The 17,052-nt window shown below is 37.5% G+C and overlaps 1 protein-coding gene across 4 annotated transcripts; it reads left to right on the top strand.

Annotated features, from left to right (window-relative positions):
* Positions 1 to 553: 553 nt before the first annotated feature.
* LOC105207891 (ras-related protein Rab-3) lies at positions 554 to 15,449 on the top strand. 4 transcript variants are annotated; one of them, XM_011177559.3, is made up of 4 exons: positions 554 to 781; positions 7,737 to 7,949; positions 8,517 to 8,807; positions 9,346 to 15,449. In XM_011177559.3, the coding sequence occupies exons 2-4, from the start codon at positions 7,737 to 7,739 to the stop codon at positions 9,502 to 9,504; spliced, it is 663 nt and encodes a 220-aa protein (XP_011175861.1). In that variant the 5' UTR covers positions 554 to 781; the 3' UTR covers positions 9,505 to 15,449. The 4 variants fall into 4 exon arrangements, with proteins under 4 accessions (XP_011175861.1, XP_011175859.1, XP_011175860.1 ...); XM_011177557.3 differs by lacking the exon at positions 554 to 781 and adding an exon at positions 3,162 to 3,558; XM_011177558.3 differs by lacking the exon at positions 554 to 781 and adding an exon at positions 5,507 to 5,542.
* The last annotated feature ends 1,603 nt before the right edge of the window (positions 15,450 to 17,052 follow it).

The following is a 17,052-nucleotide window of genomic DNA, read 5'->3' as shown; positions in this document are numbered from 1 at the left end:
AATAGAAGAATTTTTTAATTTTTAACCAAAATACTTTTGTTAAAAATCCTGAATAAAAGGCTTTTCAATCGGTAAGGAAATATTTGAAAGCACTGACAATAATTATCGGCGCCCATGGTACATCGATTTGCGAATCTCGCGCAAGATCGAACCGGATTGGAAGTCGCGGGAAGTCATTCCGAGTGAGATACTCGCGGGGCATCCCCCGGATCAACAAGTGTTCTCTCTCTCCTCCGGCGAACGTGTACTTCTATTCACGATTATATTGATGTCAGTCGGGGTTGCTGGTGGCGCAGGCGCGGATCTTTCCCCCGGATCGGGCCGACGACGGGCGGGGGTCGTACGAAATGGTCGATATTTTAGCTATAGGTAAGCGGGTGGTCTTCGGTGCGCGAGACGCTTCAACGAGATCGGGCAGTCCAGTCTCCTTATATTCGCTGTTACGAAATAAACTCCCCCTGTCGTGTGCCGTGCTGGTCAGTAGTGCGAGATATCGCGGGGTAGCGCGTTGTTACAACGAGAGGGAAGGTTCCCCGTCTGCGCTTGGCCGTCATCCCCCTCCTCGCGACCCCCCTCGTGCGTTAAATATCAATCGATCGGCAGCCGAGCGCAGCGCAGCGCGTGGTGCATCCCGTTCTCGTCGTATCTCCCGTCGTTGCAGCCGACAGCCGACGGCGAATCCGTACGGGATTTCCCACGTCGACGATCACAGCGAGGAGCGATCCGTCGTCCGCGAAGGGAGACAGCTTCCTTCCCCATCCCCAAGGAGTGACTCTTCCAGGTGACACCTCGAGGCACTTCTACGAAAACTCGTTGGAGATCATTAGAGACCCCCAAGAATTCGTGAGAGAGGCTTTCCTCGCGAAACTTAACGCGTCGATAGCTTGCTTATTGATTTTTCTTCATCTATCTCTCTCTCTTGCTCCTACTCTTCCTCTCTCTCTCTCTCTCTCTTTCTTTCTTGGTCTCTCGTGGCCTCTGCCTACATCCCTGTCATTTCGATATTTTCCATTTGTTAATATTTGCCTTGAATCCTCCATCCTTGAATCCTTTAATTTTAATTAAGTGCATACTGATCTAATGAACGCAAATGGAAACGTTACTATTTATCTATTTCATGTCTGCTTCTTCTCTCTTTTTCTCTTTGAACTTTTTAATCTCTTTTAAATTTCTTTTTTTATACATTATGTCACAGCTTTTGTGCACAGTGAACGATTGGTTGTACGCGATAAAGTTTCCTCTTTCTCTCTCTGTTTCTTGTTCTCTTCCTTCTGCTTTCCGTCAGTCGTAAAAACTGCGGGCATGATCGCCTAGCCTTTCATTCACTCGAGCTCACTTTCTGCGTTTCATGCGACGCCGTAGAGTCGTCGTGACGTAGGCGACCACGCTCTGGCCTCTTCCGATCAATTCTCGAGTTCGAACCATTTATCCGTTTCACATCATCTCCTTTCTTATTATCCTCGGCGCTAGAAGATTTCACAAAGACTCGCCATTTACGTCGTAAATACCTTCGCGCAACTCTTTCATCAATCATCAAAGTTAATAAAAAAAAAAGATAAGGGAACAGGGCCGATAAGTTAGCTCACTGTCATGCAACACCCAGCTGAGTATCGGCCTCCATAATCGGGCGTAATAACTGTCAGAGTGACTTTCATAGATCTTCACCGAACGAAGAGCGATTAATCCTTTAATCCTCTCGAAACTCCCAGAACATATGCAACGCCATAACTGGCTTGTCTTTAGACAAGCAATAATTCATAAGTTAGAGCAAAATGACATACGCATTATAGAAATCAATTAAAATCATTCGCATGACACGCCGTCTCACATTTGTTATATATCAAGTGTTTCATTCTTTTATAATTATAGTTTCAAAAGCTCGTAAAAAATCAAGTTTTTCAATTTTTTCGTCAATTTTCTCGATTCCTTTCCCAAAGGAAAAGGAACAAAATTTTTGGAAAAATTCACCTACAACCAAGAAAATCCGAGACAAAAATTGGAAAAAAATATTTTTTTGAAACTATACATAAAACTTTTCTTTAATTTTATATCTCTGTGTCAAATAAATTGCTTTCCATCTCTAATTATTTCTTTAATTATCGAACTAATTATTACGTTGTCGATTTATTGAGAAGATAAAACCTGAAAAAATCGGATAATCTCACGTACGATGGAAAACCATCGCGACACGATCAGTTGAACATCTTGGAAGAAATAAATTACTTTTTTTCTCGACTTAGGCGCGCCGGGCGGCTGTTCAAAGAGTTCGCTCCTTTTACGCTAACGCGCGTGCTTCTGACGTAAACGGAGGCTCCATCTTCCGTCGCCGTTCATTCTACGAATGTACTGAAATCGAAACTACGTAACTACGAACGGGCGGTGCGAGAGCACGAGAGAGCGTGGGCGGGCAGCCGGGTATGACAATCGATTTGCCTCCGAAAATATTTGCTCCCTCGCTGCTCCGCCGTCGGAAATCAATGGAATCGAGCGCGGCTCGCAGATCGTTCATCGGAGAACGCGATAATTGCGATCCGATTCGCCGCGAATCGGGCTACTAGTTCGAACGAAGGGAAATCAAAAGAGTCCTCATTCATTCCATGTCCTCAGTGTCATCTGATTCCAATTTCAATTTCAGATTATAACGCGACGTTGCGTTTCACCATGTTTCATATGTTGCACGGGAAATCCTGTAGGATTTAATACGAATACCTTTCTTAATTTCCGCAAATATCAACGCGGATTTAAATGAAATTTTGCCCGGCGAAATCTTAGAATTTAATTAAATGACACAGAGCGATAGGATATCGAGTCGAGTTGTTGGCTAGCGGAGATACATGCATCGCTATCAACCGCGACGTATTCTTCCAAGATTGATAAACTGAAATTGTAACTTCGGAAACAAAGTTGCGAAGAAGAAATGGACTTGTCCCGCCGTCGCCGTCGTCGTCGTTGCCGTCGACGTCGATGTCGTCGTCGTCGTCGTCGTCGTCGTCGCACCATCGATTTCCGTATCTACTTGACCTCCGTAGAACGCGCGTCGCCTCAATCATCATCTGTCCACCGAGACACGCTCAATTACCCACCAACATCCGTCACGGAAATCGTCGTAATACTGTACAACAATGCTCGCAGGTGGTGCTCATACCTGTTTTTGTTTTTTTTTTTCTTTTTCTATGAGAACCGACCGTTGTTAACGTTGACATGACATACGGCGCCGATATCGTTATCGCACACGGAAAACCTTGTCCTACTTCTTCTTTAACCGTGCCGTGTAATACGTGTGCGAGCGCAACATGTGTGAGTGCGTGACGCAATCTTCCGGATGAGATTATATTCTCTCCCTTTTACGCCTCGCGAAATAATTATATGCAGTACTCCCTGTGTAATTGTCGCGATCATGTTGTCCTGATCGTGTCCGTTTAGCGCGTTTGCAACTCCGCGAGCAGTGATATATGTAAGCAACGTGAAGACACGCGAGAGCCGCGAGATTCATCTGCGATCTAGTCTCGAGTGTCTCCTATCGAGAATGTCGAGATGCCAATAATGTTTCAGCCATACGTAAGCGAAAGTCTCAAATGACAAATACATTTAAATTCAACGAAGGAGATTTTAAATGCAAAACTCTGTTGATTTGATGAAATGGCACGAACTTGAAGAAGAATTTACTCCGATCAAATTTTACCGATGCTCTCTGGTCAAGATGTTTATGTTGAGCTAAATTAAGGAACTGCGAAAGAAAATAAGAAACTTCTACCGAAATTCTCACTGAAAAAGAAATAGACTTCAAATCCACTAGAGATTTTATCTTCAAGCGTGTTCTCCATCATAAAAAAAACTTTGTGTAAACAAGATAGATCTTTTCATCGGCAGAAGAGCAGATCGTTTTTTTTTTTTACTTTCGAATTAACTTACATGGCGAATCGAGCGCGAAATCGATAGGAACTTGCTACCGGGTCTAACTAAAAGTTCCTCGGCTCGTTCTTGGTTTTACATTTGTACAGGCCAGGTATTTATAGCTCTCGATCCACCAATTATTTCTAACCGCAAGTATAGCCGCGTTACTTTTGACAAGTCGGTAATCGATGAGCTAGAAGAAATTTCTTCTTTTGCATTTTTATCGGTTATTTCCAGACGAGAAAGAGAGAGAACAAACTACGACGAAAGGTGATACCTTCGTTAATTACTGTCACGCTAAATAGATTAGATGTCATTTCGTTCAAATAAATTTTCCCTCTTTTTGTAAAGGCTTAGCCTATTTTCGTAGCACATTACTTAGCGCGTGCGAGTTCCGAGCATTCCGAAAAATGTGCAGAATAAAAACGTTCACAAATTTATTTAAAAAGACTTAAGTAATTTTTCATATATATATATTTATGTATTATTATACGGCATATTCGGTATTTTTTATGTTTACTATTTCTACATAAGATATCAACGCTTCTGGTACTCTTCGACATAAGCGTAAGTTGATGCTTTGAACTTAATGTTCCAATAATACTCACGAATATCTTTATTTATGAATCTCCAATTTAGGATTGGATTTCCTTTCATAACAATGTTATACAGGCTATTAAAAATAAATTTTTCCTAAATTGGTTTTTAGCAAAGCGTCTCATTCCACTGGATTTATTAAATGCATATAAATTTCAATTCCAATTTTTAATTTACTAAAATGAAAAAATCGGTGTTAAGAATATATCTCAAAACATTTCCAAAAATATAAAAATTGTATAGAATATTCTAGTATTATGTTTGAGTATTTATGTAAAATTTGAATATAATTTACTTATCGGTTTAAAAGTTATTTAATTTTTTGTTTCTCGATTCTTATGTAAAATCGCGTTTTGTAGTACTCATTTGCAAATTTGCAAAATTGTAGTATTATATACCAATTAAATCCAAATTTCATATACTAATAAAACTTTAATAAATATTTAAAAATTCATTTAGATTTATTTACTCGTTTAAAAGTTATTTATTTAAATCTACAGCAAACTATAATTATTTTTGCTACAAAAATCAGTATCAATCATATTTTTCATTGTTTTCTTCTTTGCAGCTGTTTCAGGGCAAAAATTCGGGCATTCGCGATCAAACTTTTTTGTTGTCAGGAAAAAACGGAATAAACCTAGAAAAGCTTTCAATTTTGTTGACTTTTAGCTTATTTTATATAGCCAAAACATCCTTAATGTACGATTAAATATATATAAAAAATACCACAGGTTTTCGCTAAAAATTCTTGAAATATTCCACTGATAAGAGACTTATTCATTAACGTAATATTGAAGAGGCAAACGATAAGAGCAAACAAAAACAACATGAACGATCGCAGACACCTGTGCGAACCGCAAGCTATCGCTCGCCGCAGGTCCGATTATCGTCGTTGACACGTCGCGCGTGGGGAAGCAGTACAGTGGAGCAAGAAACGGAAGACAGAACCGCGAACCGCCGTCGCCACGTCGTTATTTGCTCGGGCGAGCGTCGCTATTCGAGCCGAACTGGATAATTTCGCACTAACGCGATGCCGTTTGCCGCGAACGGAGTGCGTTTCACAGTAATTCCTTTATCATTCAGTTTCTCGGTTAATTAATTAAGCGCGTTGAGTGAGCGGAGAGACAACATATTGCAATTTGCGTCGCATCAAAAAGGAAGAACTATGTGATCGATAATAATCGACAACGGTCGCATCAATATAAACATCCGCTGAATCCGAAGGAAGATTAAATCGAAGCGGAGTGCCGAACAAACTTAGTTAATAATTCTACCGAAATAAGCTATTGAAAGCATAATGAAACGGTTACTCGAGCAAGATTAGAGAGACAAGTTGTTGATGAGTTTTAGCTAATGAAAATGAGAAGCGATGAATAAGACGGTGATTGAGTTACAGATAATAGAACAAGATTAGAGATGACTAAAATAAAATGGTTAAAAATAAACAAAATTGCAGTTAAAAACTAGGGCGGAGACTCGGTGGATGTGATCGATCCCGGGGATGTGATTGAAAGCTGCAGTAAGGGAAGAGTGCGAAAGGACAAAGGAGATCGATTGGGTGTTGCATTAAATGTGACGTTTGAGATGTCGAAGAGGTGTGAGAACGCGTCCCACGCGCCGGTTAAGGATTCCGTTTTCGAGCTACGCACGCGGATGGCCCGGATGCTGTCCATCGTCGAGATTACCTCGCAGAGGAATAATCCGGTATCGGAATATCGACTCGACATGAGTATCCGTTAGTGCTGTTTCGTCGAACATAGGGAGACCCAACTAGCAAAGGGGAAAAGCGCGAGAAAATTCAATGGGCTTCCAATTAATACTTATATGTATACACGATAATATTGACGATTTATAAATTCTCCTGATCGATGGATTTAATTTAATTTTCCGCTTGTAATTTCACTCGAGACTGTTGAGCGACTTATATGAGAATAATTACATGTGATAGCGTTAAGTTGAACGATCAAGAGAGCTATAAGATTTTTTTTCGATTTTTCCAATACATAAATAAATATTACAACACATAAAAAAATAGATTACTTCCATAAATCTTATAATTATTAATCATATAAATTCTGTATTACATGAAAAAATAATTTTTGTACCTCGATTAAAAATTTCGTCATACTTTTAAAAAATTAAGAATTAAAGATATATTTTAGCAATTTAAAAAAAGGAAAATCTTTAAAAAAATTTTTAATGTCAAAGGCTTTTGAATGGTCAATTTATGATTTGACAATTTCAATAAAAAGTGCATATTGCAATTGCATTTTTGAGTGTTTTCAGTTATACACAGCTTCCAATCCTGCTTTGGCAGGAACACGAGCCAAAAAGGTATTGTAACATGAATCCCATAGAGTTTGGTATTTACTCGTTTCTGTTGTAACTGACAAAGGAGAAACTTTCGAAAAGAAAAACTGTTCGACAAACAATTTTCCTGAAAAGTTACAGTTTTGAAGCTACAATACCTTTTTATTGCTGCTGTTGAATTGATTCCAAAGCTGACTCTACGGGATACAGAGTAAAGCTGAATCTCTCCCGTGTGGCTTTATGTGCCTAAAACTTTTCGATATTTTTATCCGACGTTTTCGTGAACGTGACAAAGCGATCCGATAAACCGTGACGAATTTCGCATCATCCATTGCATCGAACACCTTCCTCTTGTCCACCTCGTTCCGTATCGAGTAGTTTTATAACGTGCACATGACAAGCTAATCACAATAAATAAGTCTCGTGTATTTTTCTTTCAAATTTCTAATGCACAAAATAAATATTACAAAATATGAAAAAAATATGTATTACTCTCATAATTCTTATAATTATTAAACATATAAATTCTGTATTACATGGAAAAATAATTTCTAATTTAAATTTAATATTTAATTTTAATTTTACTATCAAATTTTCTCTTAAAGATATTAAATCCAGGAATTAATAAGAATCCCTCAATTATGATCTTTTGATTCTCATGTAAATTCTTGAATTTATAGATCTAAGAATATTAAAGTTACATCTGAATTCACAAATTGTTTCACTTTAAAAAATTAACTTTGCTGCAATTTAATTTTAATATTTAAGTTTGATCCTGCAGTCGAATTCTCTCTTAAAGATATTAAATCCAGAATTTAATAAAAATCCTGCCTTTATTATTTTTTAAATTCATGAATTTTTATATTTAAAGAACTAAAAAATATGAAAATGATCTAAATTTATAAGTTAAGCTAACACGGATAATCCTTTCGCAGATGGCGCGTCAGGATGGCAGAGATGCCGCGGATCAAAACTTCGATTACATGTTCAAGTTGCTGATAATCGGCAACTCGTCCGTCGGAAAGACTTCTTTCCTCTTTCGTTACGCGGACGATTCCTTCACCTCGGCTTTCGTGTCAACAGTAGGGATCGACTTTAAGGTGAAAACCGTGTTCAGACACGACAAAAGGGTCAAGTTACAAATCTGGGTCAGTATACAGTCGACGTTATATTATTATACAAGTCACGTATAATTTCCTGAAAATCAAAAAGCAGTCCTTACGTGTTATAATATTAACACAGTTTTTTTTCGAAATTCAGTAAAATGACTTATCTATACGTATAATGAATATATTGCTTTAAATTATTTTTCTTAACCAGAGATATATTAACAAATTGTTTTATAAATCTACACTGATTGCAAGAGAAAAAAATTACTAAATTTTAATAAATATTTGTTTGAAATATTTATAATAGTGGCAATGAAATATTTACTAAATATAAATAAGTATTTATTTAGTACAAAAACCACTAATTTAACTACATATTAACTATTAACATTTTTTTATTGAGTAAATATTTATGTACCGTAAATATTTTATTGAAACTATTCAAACTAATATTTATTAAAATATAGTATATTTTTACTTCAATGTACTTTGAAAAATACTGCAACGCTCCGTATGCGTGATTAAACTCATTTATAATATAAAATCTAAAATCACACACACGCTGCTTATTATTATTATTATTAATCGTATAAATAACTTTTGCAGGACACGGCGGGTCAGGAAAGATACAGAACGATTACGACGGCCTATTACAGAGGCGCGATGGGTTTCATCTTAATGTACGACATCACAAACGAGGAGTCCTTTAATTCAGTCCAGGATTGGATCACGCAAATAAAGAACTACTCGTGGGACAACGCCCAAGTAATTCTCGTGGGCAACAAGTGCGACATGGAAGAGGAAAGGGTGATCAGCACCGAGAGGGGTAAACAGTTGGCGGAGCAATTAGGAGTACGATTCTTCGAGACGTCAGCCAAAGAGAACATCAACGTCAAGGTACGTATCATAAATTCAGCAAGTGAATTATTTGATAAACCAATTATTTGACAGACAAGAAGTACAAATTTCACGTTTCTAAAAATAGCATATAGGTATAGCATATGGAAGATGTTTTTAAATTTTTTGTATAAAATAATAATCACAATTATTGTATAATTAATAATTGCTTAATTAATGTGTCTAATTAACAAATTAAATATCGATTTAATAATTATCAAGTTTATTTAAAAATTATCAAATTTAAAAAAATAATAGCGCACTTTTTTTGTAGCAAAAAAGGTACGCTATTGTGTTTCAAAATGTTAACTTCATTCAAACTTCTATCCATCAATAAAGAAATTTTTCTAGTTGATTTGTATTCATACACAACCAAAGTTAATGTGAAAATTTATTTTTAGACCTCGTTTTCAATCTCTGACACGTTTCCAATCTCGCTTTATTGTATCTCGGAGTAAACGCGAACGCGAGGCATATCGATCCCGCCTATCACGAGGTCACGTAGATGATCGATTCTTTCTCTCTCTCATTTCGACAGGCGGTGTTCGAGACGCTGGTGGACATAATATGCGACAAGATGAGCGAATCTCTGGACAATGATCCGACTCTGATGGGGGCGGGGGGTATGGGCCAGAACAAGGGCCAACGACTCACCGATCAGCCGACCAATCCAGCGAACACTAACTGTAATTGCTAAAAAAAATACGACGGCACGCAGGAGGGGAGGAAAACCCGAGAGATCGTATTTTGTGCGTGTGTCTGCGCGCATGTGTGCACGTGTGTGTTACGTGTGTTAGAAAAAAGGCAAAAGAAAAGAGAGAGAAAGAGAGAGAGATAAAGAGAGATAAAGAGAGTAGGAGGAGGAAGTGTCGTGTGCGACGCTGGTGTGTTAACTAGTCCACTTACTTCGTCGTTCCCTCTCGTTATGTTATTTATTTTTAAATTCGTTTTTCGTTCTCGTCCGGTTTCTTTCATCCTTTCTCGGCGCGAGATGATATATATATGAATAATGTACGCTATAAATATATATATATATAATATATACATAATGATTGTGATCATCGAGGTGCGACCGAGTTAGCCAGCGACCGTCGAACGAACGGTCGTGATTCTTCTTTCAGTTCATCCGCATGACGAGAGCCGGGGATGAATTTCGACATAATTTCCGAAAGTTCAAATTTCCATGTTGTAGATACGCGAAGATATGCCAATTGTCGCGTTTTCATTGCCATAAATAAACGTCAATTGTGATAATCATATAAATTCACGTTCTTATAACGGTTAATTAAGCTTAACTGAGACTTGATCGATTCTTTATTTCCTCTCGGGAAACCAAAAGGGGCGAAAGATCTAACTGAGTCGCGGTTAGAGTTAGTCTGAACAAAAACGACTTTATAGCAACAAACAAGCAGGTTTTACGAAAATATGTATTTTAATCGTACTTTTCTCGTACGCTGTTAAAATGTCGTGAAATTCAACAAATTTTTAAGTTGCACAAATATGGTACATTAAATTTAATGTACTTGTGTAATTTAAAAATGCATTGAATTGACATTTTTCACAGTGTGTACTATTTTTCTTTCGACAGAAAAATCACTGAATTTCACATTGTGTCAAAATAGATTAATTTTTTTCATCATTTCACAATCAATGGTATACACGAAGATTATTCTCACGTGTCTGTGGCGTCGAGATTTGAAACCGAAAGGAATGATGTATGTTTGGATTTCCGTTAATGAAAAGGAGAGAAGATAGCGAAGCGCGAGGGGAAGAAATTGAAAGAAAGTGCATTTTGTTTTGCGGTTGATGATGATTAATGACGACGATCGTTATAGCAGGGACGATGTTGCTCACTCGATGTTTGGCACTGTAGACTCACTCGCAAAAGGGAGTGACTCCATGTCTCAAGTCCATGCATTATGTAGGATACGCCCAGAAAAATCTGACAATAAGCGTCAATCACTCGGCAAAGTTCCACGAATTCAAAATGCCGATCAATCAGAGATGTAACAGAGTGGAATTAACTCTTCACCTCCTCTAATTTGACGCGGACAACCTAAATAATGTACGCGTAAAGTTCACGTTTTCAAACGTCGCTTCGAAGTTGCGATTGTAAGCTGTTTAGAGAAAAGCATATTATTCAAGAGAGTATTTATATTTAAATATTATCAAATATATTTAATATTTAGCGATATCTATAACAATTTGTGACATTATTGCGGCAACGAAGGTTCAGCGACGAATACAAAACGTTAATGTTTAAAATGTTCGTGGAGGTCAGAGGAGTTGAAGGGTTAAACACGAAAGAGTGATACGTGAGCACGATTTGATTTACGTTAATGTACGTTATAATTGAAGCGGTCAATTAAATAAATCCGACGCGATATAATCGAAAACTATAAATTGAAAAATTTTTCAACGCTGAAAATAAAAATATTTCATGTTTTTAAAGTAACGTGCCCGTTTTGAAAATTAAAACAGTTTATGTCTTATTCTCTAAAGCAAACAGTCGCTATCCAACTTTTTTGGTAGACGCAGAAAGAACGATTTTGCTGAAGTATCTAAAAATGTAGCTTTATTTAGATCTAAATATACTTCTGATTGATCATCGAGGCAATTATGTAGGAAACGAGGCTGTGAAAATTTTTGACATTCTAGCAGCCAATTTGAACGTCCTATACAATTATTTTGATGACCCAACAAAATTGTTTTTAGCTAAATTTTTAGACACTTGAGCAAATTTATATTTTCCCTGTACATTTGAAACATTTCGTTTCAATCAATAGTATACGATTATTCATGTGCAATCGATGATTCAATGACGTACACTTAGCATGTAACTTCTGTAATTTAAAAAGTGTCTCGATGACGATAGCGCAACGCCGATCATATGCACAATTTATTTTCGCTCACGAAAACTCAGAGCGGTTAAATCCGACGATCCGAATTGCGTTTTCTCGTTGAAGCACATTGTCGCATATGTTCCAGCGTTCATATTAACTATAAAGTTAAGTCTCGGCATTGTTATTCGTGAGAATATCTTGATTGCACTGGCAGTGCTCGTAATTCTATCTTCGTTTCATTTCTCGTTGCACTTCGCAACGAGAATCAAGTTCATTTGCGTCTCGTTCAGTACGAAAATTGATGCTTATTAATACAAAAGCACATTGAGTGACAAACTGTATGACAAAAGAAACTCAATTTGTGTAGTCCTTGCTGTGTGTAACCAATTATCCGCACGATTATCTATTAAGCGACTCTTAGAACGACAGGATTGCGAGCGGAAGGGAATATCGTCTTTGGTAGACCGTAAAACGTTAGATTCCTGAATTTTTCAAGACTTCACTGTCAACGCGCGGTATCGCGCGTAACGTTCAACAATTATCAGTCAGCCACTTCATATTGTATCGACCCTAATGGCACGCATGCACAATTTCTCCGCGAAATTATTTAAGATTAGTGCGGAAGCATTAGTGAGCATTATTACCGGGATCGACGAAGGCCGAGGTCATAACAGGGCCGGATATATAAAATTCCACTATCGTACTGTAAATCATTCAGAGGAACCAGCAGCATCGATCTGGCGTCAATTATCGAGGAGTGCCGGCGTCCCGCTTACTTCAGTCGTCATCCGGCGTTAAACCTACCTTACTTGGTAAGCTGCCCTCTGTACATAAGTGAGATAATAAAAACAAAAAGGTATCTATTATGTATCATTGAATCATTGTAATGAAGTGTAACGTACGTATTAATTTTGCCGCGTGGATTTTTTTCGCGGGAATCACGGCCGGAAAGATCACGCGGCCCGCGACACCGCGAGTGCACCGATCAATGCGCAATTGATCGATCGCGAACCGTCGCGAATTAGCGAACTGCCGACAACGAATGCGTCCTCGTGCAACCGAGGAACTGAGAATGAGAAAGAAATAAAGAGAGAAAGAGAGAGAAGCAACGTGTGTGTAAAAATGCGTGTTCGAAAAGCGCGGTTATCAAGCGGGCATTGATTGTGAGAGCGGTGTAATTTCAACGAGTTCGATTTTTTCTATTAGATACGGAAAGATCTCACGCCGATTTTCGCGTTTTCACCTGCAGGTAGAGATCGTTCCTACGTCTACTTTTGTTTACAGTACATTAAAACTTTGAACTTGTTGAAATTATACAGGATTTCAACGTCTCTGTTCTTCTTTTTTTTTTTTTTTAAATCAGGTTTCTCTCCTTTCTCTATACTTTCTCCACTTTGAATGACAAAAATAAAAAAAAAGTGAAAGTAAAAATATGAAATAGAATAAAGATTTTGTAATCCATGCCATGACTGAATCCATGGATTTTACGCTCTTTTTTTTTAATATAAAATTTTAAACGCGCAATGTCTAATTTGTAGCACTGAAATTTACATAAAATTGAAAATGCAAACGTGATGCAGATATATCACGCGCGATATCAATATAAATGCATTTGTAAAGCAAAATACCAACTCAGATTGTAATAACTGAAAAAAATATTTCGTATTTCTACTTTCTTTTCTTTATGTGCATATATTTTTGGCGAGAGAATAGGAAGAGGAGGAAAACGCGAATGGTGTAAAAGCGCAGATAAAGAGGACCGACCTATCGATGTAACCCAAATACTAATCAATAAAATGGCAAGAAACTTTTCCGGCTGTCGCGGGCATCTGTATGTATGTATCGTACGGTGTGCAAACTGTACTTATATATATACGCCTAATATTAATAGTACTGCGTTAATGGTAAAACAATTATCTACCAATACACTTCACACACATAGTGCAAGAGCAACGGAAACAGACACACACATACGTGGAGAAAAGAGGAAACATCACATCGCAGACGTCACGTTGAGAAAAAATCATTTGTATAACGGAACAGTTGTACTCTAAATAAGCTGTATAATTGTAGCAAAAGTCAATCATGGATGTTCTCAACGACTGCTACGTCGTATATGTTTAATTGTACGTGTATATGTGCACAATCCGTTAATGATGCAGATCCCGAGAGAAAGAGAGAGAAAGAGAGAATGCGCGCGCGAGAAAGAGAGAATGCGAGGTGAAAGAGAGAAAGAGAAAGTGAGAGAGTAAATGTTAAAACGGGAGATACTTTGAGACGTAGCGACAAATGTAAACGAAATACATATATACATATATATATATTTAAAACAAAGAAATGAAAAGAGCTAATTGTGAATCGCGTATATTGCATACGCATGTGTTGTTGTATGCACGCAGTGCAAGCACGCGAGAGAGATCGTGTTGGAAGAAAAAAAGGAAGGAAAGAAATGTGCAGTGGAGTAAATCTATAATTTGCAACACGTGTACAAATCATTGACAAACGATTCGGAGGACCAATTGGCGGTCGCGCTTATCGCGATCCTACCCAACAGGGACACTCGATTAGTTTTCAGTCCGCCTGTGCCGCCCGCCCCGCAGAAAAATTGGCGAGTCAGAGTTCACCGAAGAGACTTCTCTCTATAAAACGGAAATAATTTCACAGATTTGTAAAACGTTTTTCAAATCTTTCAGTCCTTTTACATATTTCTCACTGCAGAAGCGTGCAGAGAAATTCGAATTTGCCTATAAAAAGAAAATTAGCTTCTGATCAATTTAAAATGGAAAATCTGGAAAATAAAGTCTTATTGATTTTTTGGTTAATTCGCCTATTTTCTGCAGAGCGCGTTCGCCCGTCATCGTATCAATCGCTGAATCCTTCGGTACATTCGCGCGGAATATTTTTTCGCGAAAGTATAAAATACGTAACTTCGTTAATATCTGCGTTCACGTCGCAAGAGAATTAAATCGGGTGTTTCGTCAAACGCTACGAGCCCGAGGAGCTCATATCCTTTTTGTCAGAAAACATCGAGAAGCACCGTTGATTCTTTGCGCGACGTGCCGAGCTCACGACTACATTTTCCTGCCTTGCCTAGCGCATATCGTGAAAAGATTTCGGTCACCGATCGAATTGCAATTTATCGCGTTTGGAGAATGACTTTCCCCTTGGGATTGGAGCTTCAATGTATCGCCAGTGTATCAAGCATCGATCGTATAGAAAGAGCTTAATTGTATAGAAACAAATACAGTCAGCGATCGATTTTCTCCACAGGAGTAACGTTGTGCCGCTTCTTGTGCGTTTCTTTCTCCAACGAACCTGCTCGATCGAGCGCCCCTCGATAAACAGAAGGTAAGAATAACGCGAGGAAGCGAGGACTACTTAGAGACTGCTGTAAATAACAAAGTAAAAACTCATATTTGATGAAATAGCAATATGTGAAGATATTTAGAATATATTTAATTTCGTTAAGATCGCTATTTTAATTATCTCATTAAATTCGATCGTTAGTGTAACTCGAGTGTAATTATTTAAGTAGTCATTTAATGTAGAATTTTAGGTAGCTTGCCGAAATTTAGGTAACTCGTCTTCATTTCTTTTTATGCTCGGCATAGAAATAGAAGTTCGTCGTTGGAAATGTGCGTATTACGTCTCTCTAAAATTACGTGCGAACATAAAATTAGCGCTCGGAATCCGGCAGTTCGTGGTAATTGCATCCAATCTTGTGACACTATATATCACGGTGCTGAAAGAACATGCGTCTTGCAAGATCAGCGAGAAATAAAGAGGTAATCACGTTGGACGGGAGAGAAGTTCGTCATTCGCCCAGCTGTACTATTTTTTACCCTTAAATGATACTTATCATCTTTAATTACTCGAAAAGAAGCGAGAATTGTGAAAATTAATGCTATTTAACATCGTGTAAACTTTTTTTTTTTAATATTAAAAATTTTTTAATTTTAATGTTTGATGTGACAATTAAATGATAATGATTTATCAAACCACACAATCAATAATACAGCGTACATCAAAATTTGAAATTAAAATTTAATATCTAAAACTAAATTTTATACATGTCAAGTATTAATTTTCTGCTATCGTGATTGCAAATAAAATTTTAAAATAATCAAAGTAATCAATGTCGTTAATCGGATACAGAATACTACTATCCATCATTGCAAAATCTTTAATCTCAATCATGATTATCAATTTTTCAATATTCAATTTTTTTACATGCATAAATTTTTCTCACGATCATTTTGTTGTAATAAACGTCGCAACATCGATAAATCAGAAAGATTCTAAAATTTATATGTACTGTAATCAACATCGGATGAAAACATTTGTAAAATTTATGACCGACGCGAATATCGTTGTAAGTAAATTCGACAGGAAGACTAATGTCCTGGGACTTGGCGATCGTCCACGCCTGGAAAATCCTGATTTTTTTACGGCTATCATCATAGATAAAACATTTATCACGTTGTAACGATAAATGCAAGTGTAGTGAAATGTATACATAAAAAACATAAATAACAAATATACATAAAATAAACATAAAAAATAAAGAAGATTATTTGTGAGTACAAAAGCTATTTAGAAAATTAATAATATTTCAGTCATAGAAGATTCTCTTTATAAATTTTTTAAAGTCTTTGACAAATTATTTTTTAATTAAAAATAAACATATTTATGTATCTTACATATGTTACGTATACTTTTCAGTCTCAATTCAAAAATATAACAAGAACTTAATCGAATTAGTTAATATTTAAAATGTTAGATCGTAGATACGTGTTGTAAATATTTGCAAGATAAAAACTCATTATACCGTGTACAAGAATTAAATGAAGTGCACCGATAAAGTAAATCGAGCTTTAAGGGCGAATAAAAGGTAAATAAGAGAGTTGTTAGTCGCTGGCCTTGGACGTCCAAAAACGTTGTGATGTCGCCGCAAATAGATTTCTTGGCATCAGATTGACGATGCGGAAAGCTTGATCCTCGCTCTCGAGTCCAGGAAAAATCTGGCGCTTGCCACCAGGCGACACGCGCTCGCGTTGTTGGCCCTGCGAGACATCCCCGTCGCGTCCCCGTTGCATACTCGATCACTGTATCGGGAAAACACTCGAGACATTCGCCTCGGATCTTACCCTACTGCATCTCTCTCTCTCTCTCTCTCTCTCTCTCTCTCTCTCTCTCTCTCTCTCTCTCTCTCTCTCTCTCTCTCTGTGTCCCTCTCTTTCTACAAAGATATACCCGACGACGAATTCTCATCGCGGAATCGCGGCACGATGTACTTTGAAAGATCCTTGGCAACTGGCAACTCGCTGCAACCTGATTCCGTCCCGCCCAGAAACAAACGCTAGCATTGTAGCTGTTTCACCAACGCGACGATTAAAAGTCGA

This window comes from Solenopsis invicta, chromosome 3 (genome assembly GCF_016802725.1).
Source record: "Solenopsis invicta isolate M01_SB chromosome 3, UNIL_Sinv_3.0, whole genome shotgun sequence".
NCBI classification, from domain to species: domain Eukaryota; kingdom Metazoa; phylum Arthropoda; class Insecta; order Hymenoptera; family Formicidae; genus Solenopsis; species Solenopsis invicta.
This window is presented reverse-complemented; position numbering and strand designations above follow the sequence as displayed.

Bases quoted from the DNA above. Each gene is read 5' to 3' on its own strand.
- LOC105207891 (XM_011177556.3), top strand. From the start codon at position 6,076: ATGTCGAAGAGGTGTGAGAACGCGTCCCACGCGCCGGTTAAGGATTCC. The intron at 7,950-8,516 runs GTCAGTATACAG...TAACTTTTGCAG, and splicing joins GGGTCAAGTTACAAATCTGG to GACACGGCGGGTCAGGAAAG. The intron at 8,808-9,345 runs GTACGTATCATA...TCATTTCGACAG, and splicing joins AAGAGAACATCAACGTCAAG to GCGGTGTTCGAGACGCTGGT.